The sequence below is a fragment of the Argopecten irradians genome, chromosome 3 (genome assembly GCF_041381155.1).
Source record: "Argopecten irradians isolate NY chromosome 3, Ai_NY, whole genome shotgun sequence".
NCBI classification, from domain to species: Eukaryota; Metazoa; Mollusca; class Bivalvia; order Pectinida; family Pectinidae; genus Argopecten; species Argopecten irradians.
The window spans coordinates 60,155,803-60,168,202 of NC_091136.1; the positions used below are offsets into that span (position 1 = coordinate 60,155,803).

A 12,400-nucleotide genomic window follows, 5' to 3' on the forward strand; every position below is an offset into this window, starting at 1 on the left:
CATGAAAATTTCATGCAATGAATGACCAGAGTAGAGAGATTTTTCTGTGTGATAGGTGATTGGAGGCCTTACCTGTAGCTCTGTAGATTAGTTAGTCACAATAGCCATAATTAGCATTATAGCTATAGTTAACGTCACAGGGATCTGATAATTAGTTACAGATTATATAATTATGGACCCACCAGTGTGCCCTGAGACCATTTTAGACGTTTTAGAGGTCTAGATAAAAAAACGATAAAAATCGTATTCTACATGGTACTATATACGAGAAGGGTGGGAAGCCTTAAACTCCAAATTTCTAACCCGCCCACCATTAGCGGCTATAAAAAACACATTTCTAGTATATCGTCATAAAAACGGTTACTACCGTTGGAAAGAGCAATAATTTTCCTTTCAAAATCATCCTACACATCTGTACAGTCCCATTATGACATACATCTTGAACATGGTGTGGCCGATATAATATGCATGAGCGAGGCTTCGGCTGCAATCTCATTGGCCGGCTATAAAAAGTCCACAGTTGTATATATTTGAATAGTTACAGCAAAATCCTTATATAAATGTACAACGTCCCGAAAAGATTGCAGCCGATGCCTCGCTCATGCATATTATATTGGCCACACCGCCAGTATAATTCTTAATTAGCTGATGTTCAAAATGTTTGTCATAATGGGGCTTATGTCGTCATAATGACAGCACTTTTGTATAGATGTGTAGGATGATTTTGAAAGGAAAATTATCGCTCTTTTCAACGGTAGTAACCGTTTTTTTTATGACGATACACTCGCAATGTGTTTTTATAGCCGATAAAGGTGGGCGGGTTGGAAATTTTTTTGTCTAAGGCTTTCCACCCTTCTCGTAGTACCATATGTAGAATATGATTTTTATCGTTTTTTGATCTAGATCTCTACAACTTCTAAAAATGGTCTTAGGGCACTCTGGTGGGTCCATGATTATATAATCTGTAACTAATTCTCAGATCCCTGTGTCTGGTGGGTCCATGATTATATAATCTGTAACTAATTCTCAGATCCCTGTGTCTGGTGGGTCCATGATTATATAATCTGTAACTAATTCTCAGATCCCTGTGTCTGGTGGGTCCATGATTATATAATCTGTAACTAATTCTCAGATCCCTGTGTCTGGTGGGTCCATGATTATATAATCTGTAACTAATTCTCAGATCCCTGTGTCTGGTGGGTCCATGATTATATAATCTGTCACTAATTCTCAGATCCCTGTGTCTAGTGGGTCCATGATTATATAATCTGTAACTAATTCTCAGATCCCTGTGGTTAGCATTGCACACAAAATTGACATGTTTTAAGTAAGAGAAATATCTCAAACAGTAGATAGTCAAGATAATGGAAAATAATCGGCACCTTACGGGCCTCGAATTGTTTGAATACAGTTTTCGGTTGTTTCTCCAAAACACTGCGCTTACCGCTATTAATAATAACAACGCAACTCGTAAATAAATTGCAAGGGCTCGACCACGCCGAAGCTGATTTAATAAACCAAAAACTCAACCGCCTTTCACAATACACAAATCCATACCATCCTATAAATATTTCTTTCTTATTAGACAAAATGCACATGAATAACTACAAAAAACTTATAAGAAAATAATAATAAAACAATTCCTGTAAGCTAGCGTGTGAACCGGTCAACATGGTCTCGCTGAATGAAAAATGTACAGGTACACTCCGTACTCATTAACGTTGTCAATGTTTGATCAAAGCGAGATAACTCTAACAGAAGTTTATCACCCCGGAAGTAAACAAAACCTGGAATGAGCCGACTGTACGATAACAAGCCCCTTGCTAACTTGCCCGTGGGTAACGTCCGTGTGAGTAGGGCGTGGTCAGAGACAGATGTATCGAGGTAAGAAAGTTTAGCGAATTATGTATTTCTATGACGACACACGTATTTGGTGAGGTGTTTTATCTCTGTTGTCATTGGTGAGAAAGTTAACTGTACCCTTGTATATGGCATTACAGTGGAGATGGAGTAATTATTGAAGGAGTCATCAAGGGCCGCGCTAGGGTAGCTGTCACAGACTGCAAGGACTTAAAGGTATTCAATTTTTTAATTTATCTCTTTAACAAAGTCAGAAACAAGATGTCAACAACTGTGACATGACTTATTTTTGAATCATGTACACTAGTTGTATTGTTTATCGTATACTACAGTACATATATTACCTTTTGTAAATTGCCTACCTGTAGAATACAGTACAGATATTACCTTTTGTATTGTTTACTTGTATACAACAGTACAAATATTACCTTTTGTATTGTTTACTGTATACTACAGAACAGACATTACCTTTTGTTTTGTTTACTTGTATACTACAGTACAAATATTACCTTTTCTATTGTTTACCTGTATACTACAGTACAGATATTACCTTTTCTATTGTTTACTTGTATACTACAGTACAGATATTACCTTTTGTATGTCACTCCTGACCGAATACACAGACGGAAGTTTGATAGCAGTGGGAACGAGACAGAACCAAACTTCGGTGAAACACAGAAGGTCCGGACTGGATATCTTAACTCATCTTATAGTAAGTAAACTTAGGTCTAAAAATCAAGATGCACGTAGGCCTAGTTGTGTTTATTTATACATCAAATCAGAGAAATGATGTCTCCTTTTACTAAACCAATCAGTAGGAGCTTAATACAGATAGCGTATGTTAATTGACACAAATAAATCTTTATCATTGAAACACATTTTGTAGAGGTAGAAGCAAAGGGACAGACTGATCGTCTGACCAATCAGCAAGCAGCAGATTTATTAACCAATCAGGAGTTGTCATCACTGACTAGTAAACAACAACCTTCCGGATGTGACCAATGTCTGTCGCTATGGTTACCAGAGAGTGAAGCTGAAAAATTGGAGCTGTGTGAAAGAGAGGCTATACGAGTGAAAACAAGAGGAAATGGACCAATAATATGTAAGTAATTTACTATAGTTATCAAAATTTCAGATTAATGACATAGTAAGTGTTGTATATATTGTTTGTTTTGCTATCTATGTACACGTTTTTACGTGAAATACTTATCTGAATCTGTTAAGAGTGAGTGTACAAAGGATATATCAACACGAATTTCAGATACAATTTACCCCTTATCGAAACAAAAATAATACAAAATGAAATGAACCATTGGGTATACATTGAACCATTGATATTAATCAGACTTATCACTATTTCAGTTAGTATTGCCAAGATGGATGTCCAATCGTCCAGTGTGTCTAACTTTGCAGGAGGAGAACAAGTAGGGGGATCGTGGACAGACAAAATCATGGGACTCAAGTCGAACGCACCTGAGGACGAGGATGAGCAGGATGAGCAGGATTGGGTGTGTAAAATATGTGTCGATAGTTGGTATACTGAGGGATCCGGTTATTAGCCGGTTATTTATTCTGTGGAGTCAAAAGGTCAACTCTTAAGGTCACTGTTACTTAAAATACATTGTTTTGTTAAAAATGTCAACTCTTAAGGTCACTGTTACTTAAAATACATTGTTTTTGGACAGCAACTTTAAAACAAATCAATGGGTTTATTTAAACTTTGTTTAATTGAAGTTTTGATATGAGGTATCAGAGCTTGGAATATTGAATTTGGGGTCAAAAGGTCGATTACAAAGCCTATTGTTGCTAAAATAGGTTAAGGTCAGTACAGTAGCTGGCGGGTATCGGCAGGGGGCATGCAATGCTTTAGCATTGCTCAAAATCCCCAAAGATCACATAATAGTGTTAAGACTGAAAAAAGCAGCCCATGTGTTGACAGAGCCACTTACATATCACATTATCTTTCATTGGTTACAGGCACAATTTAAGTCTTAAGATTAGTTTATGACTCCGATGCATTACGTCTTGTTTGTGTTGTTTGGTATTGTTGATACGTTCGTATTTTATCTTTTAACTACATTAATGTAAAAAAAAAACAAAAAAAAAACAATTGTACATTGTACATTGTGTCATTTTTATACATATATACAGCATTTTCTGACCTGTTTTATTGCCAGGATTGACAACACCAGACAGTCCTGTCTTACCCACTGCTTCATAAGCAGCGATCTGTGGAGGGAAGATCTGAACGGAGGAAGAACAAATCTGAAAAGAGGGGCATCTTTTTTCAATACACAAGTTTATGTTCTACACAATGTGTTCTTATAGGAGATTTCAGCCATTTTACAGCTTTATCGCAGATATTTAAATCTACTTCAAACTCATATGTATTCTATTGAGCATTAAAGCTATATTCAAACCAGAAACTGACTATTTCTTCTATGACAAAACAGTTTGAACATCTATTGAGTTATACACGCCGGGAAACCCTGGTGGGAGAGACAGGTCGACCATAAACGCTTAATTTTGATTAATTAAAAGAAAGAAAAAAATCCACTGATGTTTTACAATTATTATAGTAGCCGTGACATTTGAAGCATATATACACTAATAGCTGGTGATGGTGTTGTTAGTTGTCTGGTTCTTAATACCTCAGACTAGTTCTTCTCCTCCACAATAAAAAGTTCATTAATTCATAATAGGAATATAAATATGATGTTTATAACAATCAGGGTAAGCACAAACAAGATACATGTATTTTCTTTTCCAAAGAAGGGGTATCACTTTGGGCCATTTTACGGCCACTCGGTGATTAGCAAAATATTTTGCTTGAAGATACATAAGGGTCAGCTGCATATTGTATGCTATTGAGAATATCCGATTTTTTTTCTGGGCTTATGGTAATTTCAGATGTCAAAGAGTGAACATTTCTATTTTTATTGTTTAAGTTCTAATTAATTAAATATTAGAATAGAGATAATATATTTTCAGTTTTGCCTGTAAGTTCAATTCAGAAAACTGATGAAAATTTAAAGAAATGGGTCACAGTGACACATACTTGCAATGTAGGTGTTGCTTACTATTTTTTTCTTAAAACATAAATAGCTTAAACACTTGCTTTAAACATGGAGAATAAAGAAAATACCTAGTAGACAGACGATACCATTCATTAAATGTGACATCTATGCACGTGACCCTAGAATGTAATCATCTGAAGTAGATCGTGTCAATACAAATTAAGTAATAAACATTAGTCTTAAACTTTGAAATGGTTGGAAAATTGAAGTATTTTCATCTCAGTAACCACGAAATTAAGATTCCAAATGTCACCTTTTACGATCATCCTACCTTCAGTGAAAGCGTTATTTGCAATAAGCTCATAAAACATGCCTAAATACTTTAAAATTCTGCTTTAAACATGAGAAAACATTGTATGCTTATTTAGCAGATGATACCTTTAATTACATTTATGCACGTGACCTAGCCAATGTGACCATAGGGTGTAATCATCTTAAACAGGTCATATCAAGATCCACATGCTGTACTTAACATCAATCTCCAGCTATCAAATCATTGAAAAATCCTAGTTTTCAGGAAAAAAAATTCGCAATTTTTAATGCTAAAATAGAACAAATACTAAACAAGGTCTGTCCTGCAGGTAGGGCGTTAGAATTTAACTGCTGTCCCTATTGATAGTAAAAGGCGACTAAATTTTGGATATTATTTTTTCTTCTTTCTACCTAACTTTCTTCTTCCGGGTGGGATGTGTTGCTTGGTATCTTCGGGACATGCTTCAGTGATATATCACTATAAAAAGGGCAACAGTTCCATTATACAAGAAGACACAACACGAACATACCACAGTCTCCCAAAACACGCACCTCGCACTACACACACACTCTACACACTGCATACATGGGAGGACATCTTACACGACCCTAGCTGGCTGGCTAGGACTTTAATTAATCAAACAAAGGTATATTAATCTAATCAACCAATCAACATTTGAGTACATTTCGACAAAATTATTTTGTTTAATAAATTAGACGTTAGCTTTATGTTTTGACCAAACAATGTATAGATTATCAATGGAAGGAATATCATTATTGTATCGGCTGTTCTGGGAACCGAAGATTTCAAGTCAAGGTTTTGTGACTCGCTAAACGACTATTTGTTTATGGTTCTTAAACAATAACTTGACATGATTTGATGCCAGATGACAATATCCACTCACTGTGACCTCATGATTTGATGCCAGATGACAATATCCACTCACTGTGACCTCATGATTTGATGCCAGATGACAATATCCACTCACTGTGACCTCATGATTTGATGCCAGATGACAATATCCACTCACTGTGACCTCATGATTTGATGCCAGATGACAATATCCACTCACTGTGACCTCAGTTTGACTGAAAGGTAAATACTACCATTTACGCATTTGACAATGATTCAATGCTTAATCAACATCAACATCTAGTAATCATACATGGAGCGATCAAATTGGCTAATGAGGTGAGCCTTGTGGACTTGATGATGGACATGTCATTCTTAATGTATTAAAAAGAGTATTTCGAACTAGACGGGCTGTAACAGTAAATACCAAACGACACATGAGGTTGCAATGTCTTTGACTTAATGAGCATCCTTATTGAATTCAAAAACAAAGATGTGTAGTTTTTGTCGTATGTTGATGTGATCGATCCACCCTGAGAGACACTAATTGCGACTGGTATATGGTCCCGACTCCTAACATACCAGTCCACTGTGTGGTGGGAACTATTGATTCTTCTCAACCATCCCTCAAATCGTGCACGGAAATTATTCATTTACATTCATTCATCGTTTACAAATCAAATTTACAGAAAATTTTGTAATAACTTTCACTCCATAACGAAACTTTGTCCCGGATACCTTAGTACATTGTCGTTAACGCCCTCCCTTCAGTGACGTTATAACAATATCTTCTGTTGACTACACGTAGCATGAGACACACCGGTACCAATTCCAGTATACACTACACATAGCAGTATCCAATAGTGGCGCGCTGGGATTTAATGATAAAATAATATTTGCCTAAATTATTGATTATTCTTTCGTTTAGATCTTACAGAAAACTAACTACCTCTAATATTAAGTCTGGGGCATGTTTCCCATTGAAAACTATATGATAATCAGATTTGTTGGCAATAACTCTTTAAAAGTGTCATTTTGATTCAGCTTATCCGCACTTTAAGAGTTTCCATTGACATAAAAGACTTATACCCCTTTCGTCTTAACTGAAGCAACAAAAGTGTTTTAGACCTACTGAACCCAACTGAAAACGCCTTATAGGTAACTGGTACATCGCCTTACCAGGTTACATAAAATAGCTTTAACACAAGACTAATGTGATCTCACTCGTAACAATGACAACAAACAAGTTTCTGGTGATTTGTGAATAGGTGTGAAAAACGACGGAAGTAAGATACGGTTTGGTTTGAGAAATTAAACACTTTAGTGTGTAACTTTAGTCCCGTACGTACTGCATCATCCCCGGCGTGTAAGTATACCTACCGAGTATCTAACCAACAGGTGGACAGGCCACCAGGTGCTACAGTAACAAAAACATGTAGCCTCCTCAATTGTCTTTCATTTTCGTGACTTTCTAGATGGGAAGTTTGGATAAGATGTATAGGATAGTAAATAGAAATGTTTGTTGTAAAGTTTATCGAGTGTAATGTCCAGGATGGAGTTAGTTCTAATGGATAGCACGCCCTCTATTATATTGCTTGTTTCCGTCATAATGGTGTACCAAAAGAGGCTTAAGGTTATAACACTTGGCAAGTGTATAAAATTAATTTACAATTAAAAAATAATTTTTATCAAAGCTTGTTAAAATTGAATAGCGAACGACATAACTTAAGTTTAGAGAAAAATCTCTTGTTTTTCTTCTGTTTTACTCGGTTAAGACTTTAGAGAGAACGTCATAGCGATTACCCAGGTAATGGTAACCCCGCCTTTGAAGTCTCCAGTCGTCCTGGACGAGTTAGCATGTAAACGGATGACAGTAAAAATTGAACGCGCTAGATTTAGCTCGGTCTGTCATAATTACATCTGGAGCTGTCACCTGTTGGTTTATCACTGCGCGCTAGTGAGGAAACTGGTGCTGTTGGTTATCCCATTTTATAGTGTACTAACGAGTTCAGATATGCTCTCGGATCCGACCTGGTCCTCACTGATTTCGCTTTTATTGGAAATAGATTGATTTTTAGGTTTTGTGAACAAATGACAGAAATGCGCAGGATTATTCAACAATGAATAGATGTATAAGGACTTCCGCTTAGGTTCATTAGCGTGGTAACATTGTGTGATGACGTCACAGTGATTGTTTCCGTCTGACCAATGAGGTGTCATTATTCTGGAGGGGACTGTGCAGAACCTGACAAAGACAGGTTATATAAACAGGACATCTCCTGGCCACACTCAGATCACCGGTACTAAACATGAACACCTCGGTAAGTCGCTTTTTTATTACTTTTCATTTGAATTCAATCACTTTTCCGCAAATTTATTTTCAAATGTTAACAACTAGTTATATTTCCAATTGTTTTTGTTGATTTGCTTTGAAACAGTGTTTTTGGGGTTTTGCATAGTCATACATATTGAAATGCTGCTCAATCAACAGTGACAATTTATTTATTTATTTTTTGCAAATGTGAAAATATTCATATCAAATTTTTTTGTTTTTTGTTTTGTTTTTTACATTATTTATAATTTCTAAATAAAGATATAAATGATGTAAGACAGAAGTTGATATACTAGATATTCTGTAGATAATGTTACTGTTCAGGTCCCACATAACGGTTGTCACCAAAGCTGATGCTCCTGAAACACCTGGTCATACATGTTATTGTCTTAGCGGCCCTAGTGTCGTTATATAGCAGTTCGTATTAGGCACATTTACTAAGATGTTTCCAGGTTCGTTACCAACATACAATGTACAATCGTGGTGAAAGTGTCAGTGGTCACACGATTGGTATTAAAAATGACATTATTAACAAAAACTTTGTTAGATAAAGCTTACATATCCATGTAAATACAACACTCTATTAAAACGGTTGATGTTTTTGTGCAATATTCGTCTCTGTAATGGAGAATACTTTTTTGACCAATGTAGTTCTACTAGTGGCAAATCATATATCAATAATTTGGCGTAGAGAAAATATTGAATTCATAGCTAGCTTAAAGTTTCAAACAAACCTTCAAAATTAACTTAACAAGAAAAGTAACTAGATATTTTTTATATATATATATAAACATTTTCTGGAGATATTACAGAAATAACATCTTTATTGTTCTTAAAGCTATTGTTAATAGTGGGTAAAGGTTAAGGTCCGTTTAAACTAGTGATTTTTTGTATGCCTATATATCACTTCTTTGGTGTAATTGACCATAACTTGTAAATAAAAAGTGTCTATGCATACGTCCTAACCTTAGATATTACTGTTCATTCTTAGATTGTTGTTTGTAAATTTTGACAAAATATGCAAAACATTTCAGTTTTGCAAGTCTATACATATTTCTGTCGCCATATAATGCCATTATATTTAATAGTGTTTATAGTATGTGATAGGAGCGATGATTTGACCATATTCGACTTTACAAAGGCATACACATCGGGTTCTTTTTGAACTTGTCAGGAAAATGGCGGCTGATGATGAAAATATACCATATAGGCATTTCAATCGTCTCATATATGGCTATTTTATACTTTTAGGAACACGGAACATGAAACGAAGACTAGTTTGAGAAAAAAAAGTTTAACTGCTGTATTTGGGGCAAAACATGCAGATTTGGTTGAAATGCACTTAAAGAGTTAAAAAACCAATTTTCCCCATTATGTTCAGATGACATTATCACTTTGAATATGTACATTGGTATCAATCGGGACGTCTGATAATGCCATGTTTGCATGTTATAATCTATAGCCGCCATTTTTAAACCTTAAATTATACTACTATATTCTTATGAAACCTTTGCATCGCAGTAGATAAGACGATATAATAAATATAGTTTCTTTGTGTATATTTCGATACTGATCTTGTGAATTCCGATAATTCACACATATCTGAGTGGGATAAAGGACCTCAGATTGAGTATCGTTTTTATAGCATAATGGTGAAATGTCTATATATTTTTTGTGTGTCTCACTTTGTTAAATTCGGCCATTATTTCACATCCATGTACAACTGATGATAAATAAGTTTCTGTACCTGTTAAAAAGTCCGATAAAGTTCACATGTTTTTGACATTTTATTTACATGGTGCATTATTATCATAATTGGCAGAAGAAAAAAAGAAATATTGACTGAATTACAGTGTATAAACTTTACAATTGACCTATTCGGTGGACACTTTGAAAATATATTGTGCGTGCATTTTATATATTCTAATTGCCAAAATTTCACCTTTTTTATTTTTTTTTTATTTTTCTAATCTTTTTGGCCAACTGCATCTAGTTTTTTGTTTGCTTTTATAATTGGTATTTATTGTGAACACAACAATCCATGAACCATGTCAAAAACATAGCCATAGACCTAGACGTAATATGCAATTATCGTTACTATAACCATTATTATCGGCATTTTTAGAACGCCAGTCATCAATCAACAAGGTTTCTCCGAATTTTCTAAAAGTTTTACTATTTTTCTTCTTATATGTTTTACGGGAAATCGCTTAATTGTAAAAAACAGTGAAGATGGTTATTATTTAAGTTTAGTTATATTTATATAGTCAAAACTGCTGGATTATCGTACTGTCGTATACATTGTATAACTCAAGAACAAGCACATCGCATTTGCATTTTAAAACAGACATTTTGATCATAATCTGGAGAAACTTAAAATTCATAATAATGGATGGAATCAATCGAAAATCGAAAACTTGAAGGATACTGAAGCATTTTAGAACCTAAATTATTTAATGTGTAGCTTATTTTGAATGATAAAATCTATATATAGATTTGTTCATATATTCACCTCTTTTCAACACAACCAATCTAAAATATAAGAATTTCTTATCGTTTCGATGATTTTTTTTCAGGTCAGCTGGCTATGTGTCTGGATATGGTGTGTGACGATGATGGTGAGTGATGCGCAGGCGCGACCTAATTTTGCACTGGCATGTGACCCACGTGAGGTGCGCGAGTCGTGTCTGTATGGCTGTCTTGGCTGTTTGGAAGTATTTGGGGTACAACTGTACGACATGGCGGCCTGTTGCCACGACTGCAAGGTTACCAGGGCAGTTCTTGTTGATGACGGTCCTGTCAGATGTTCAGACAAATACATACACGATTCTTGGATCAAACGCTTCGGGAAAAGGAAAGGTAAAAGTGGATATGGTACTGGATCACTATCGTGGTAAAACAAAAGACAAAGAGGGGAAGCAATCGACATGACAGGTGATTGTACACCGTCGTCGTATGGAACGCTATTGTTACAATGGAGACACGAATAGACACGTGTATAATTCAGCTAAGTGTTACATCTACTGGAAAGACTGGAATTGTAACAGCTGTTATGTGACAACGTATATTTTCATCATGCCATATAAATCGTTTGTGTTGGGAAAGCCAAGGATTTATAATACGTCCTTGGGAAAGCGGAGCCGTCCAGTAATAGTTTCACATCTGTAAAATTAACAGATATAGCTCTTCAGAGTAAAAAATGTATATAGAATATATCTATTTCTACATTCTTTATAATCTCTATCGTCCAATAAAGATATTCTAACCATTGCTTCCATTTTAGTTCTACTTAATTGGATTATATACTCTAATCGTTTTTAACATATACACGATAGTTTCACTCTACAATGACTCCGTCTTTTATTTTACACAGTGATGCTTGATTGGTAGACAGGTGTGTGTTTATTGGGTTAATATTTGACATTATATGTTCCTAATCAATGAATCATCGGATTTTACCTCGATTTGTTTATGATATTTTTTCGACCATTAGAAGACGCTCATTCTGTGATACCCTGGTCGGATTAGTTTGATATATTGTTACCTTATAATAATCGTTTTGATGTTGCGATTTTCTACATGTACACAGCTAGACGTTCACTATCATTACATGCAATAGATTATACATACAACAACATTGATTACCCAACTATTCAACACTATATATTGATGTGGTATAGACTTGATTTTCGAATGGCAATAAATCGTTTAGATAATATTAAATGAATTTATAACGCGTTGTCCTCCCATGGTTTTAGTTCGCACATTTGATTGTTTCTGTAATATACAGTTGACAGTTACAAATATAACTATGCTTTGTGCGATACGCCAGCATCACAGCACACCGGCAATCAAGTGTCCTATATCATGCTGATTCTATATATTATCAGAGCTCCAGTAACATTGAAAAAACACTACCAAAGTCCCTTCAGTTTACGGGTTACAAGTTACACAGTCATACTCAAGATAAGGGAGAGTTCTCGGGTCGTATGTTGACATCCACGTCAATTTCATACAGTTTCAGGC

General features: G+C 35.2%; 1 protein-coding gene and 1 long non-coding RNA gene across 2 annotated transcripts; both read left to right on the forward strand.

The window, feature by feature from the left end:
* Nucleotides 1–1,749: 1,749 nt before the first annotated feature.
* LOC138319256 (arpin-like) lies at nt 1,750–4,286 on the forward strand. Its single transcript, XM_069262281.1, has 6 exons — nt 1,750–1,884; nt 2,001–2,076; nt 2,440–2,572; nt 2,747–2,962; nt 3,223–3,368; nt 4,038–4,286. The coding sequence occupies exons 1-6, from the start codon at nt 1,793–1,795 to the stop codon at nt 4,041–4,043; spliced, it is 669 nt and encodes a 222-aa protein (XP_069118382.1). The 5' UTR covers nt 1,750–1,792; the 3' UTR covers nt 4,044–4,286.
* Nucleotides 4,287–7,219: 2,933 nt separating this feature from the next.
* LOC138319257 (uncharacterized) lies at nt 7,220–11,645 on the forward strand. Its single transcript, XR_011207984.1, has 2 exons — nt 7,220–8,363; nt 10,951–11,645. It is a non-coding gene; the product is annotated as an uncharacterized lncRNA (long non-coding RNA).
* Nucleotides 11,646–12,400: the final 755 nt, after the last annotated feature.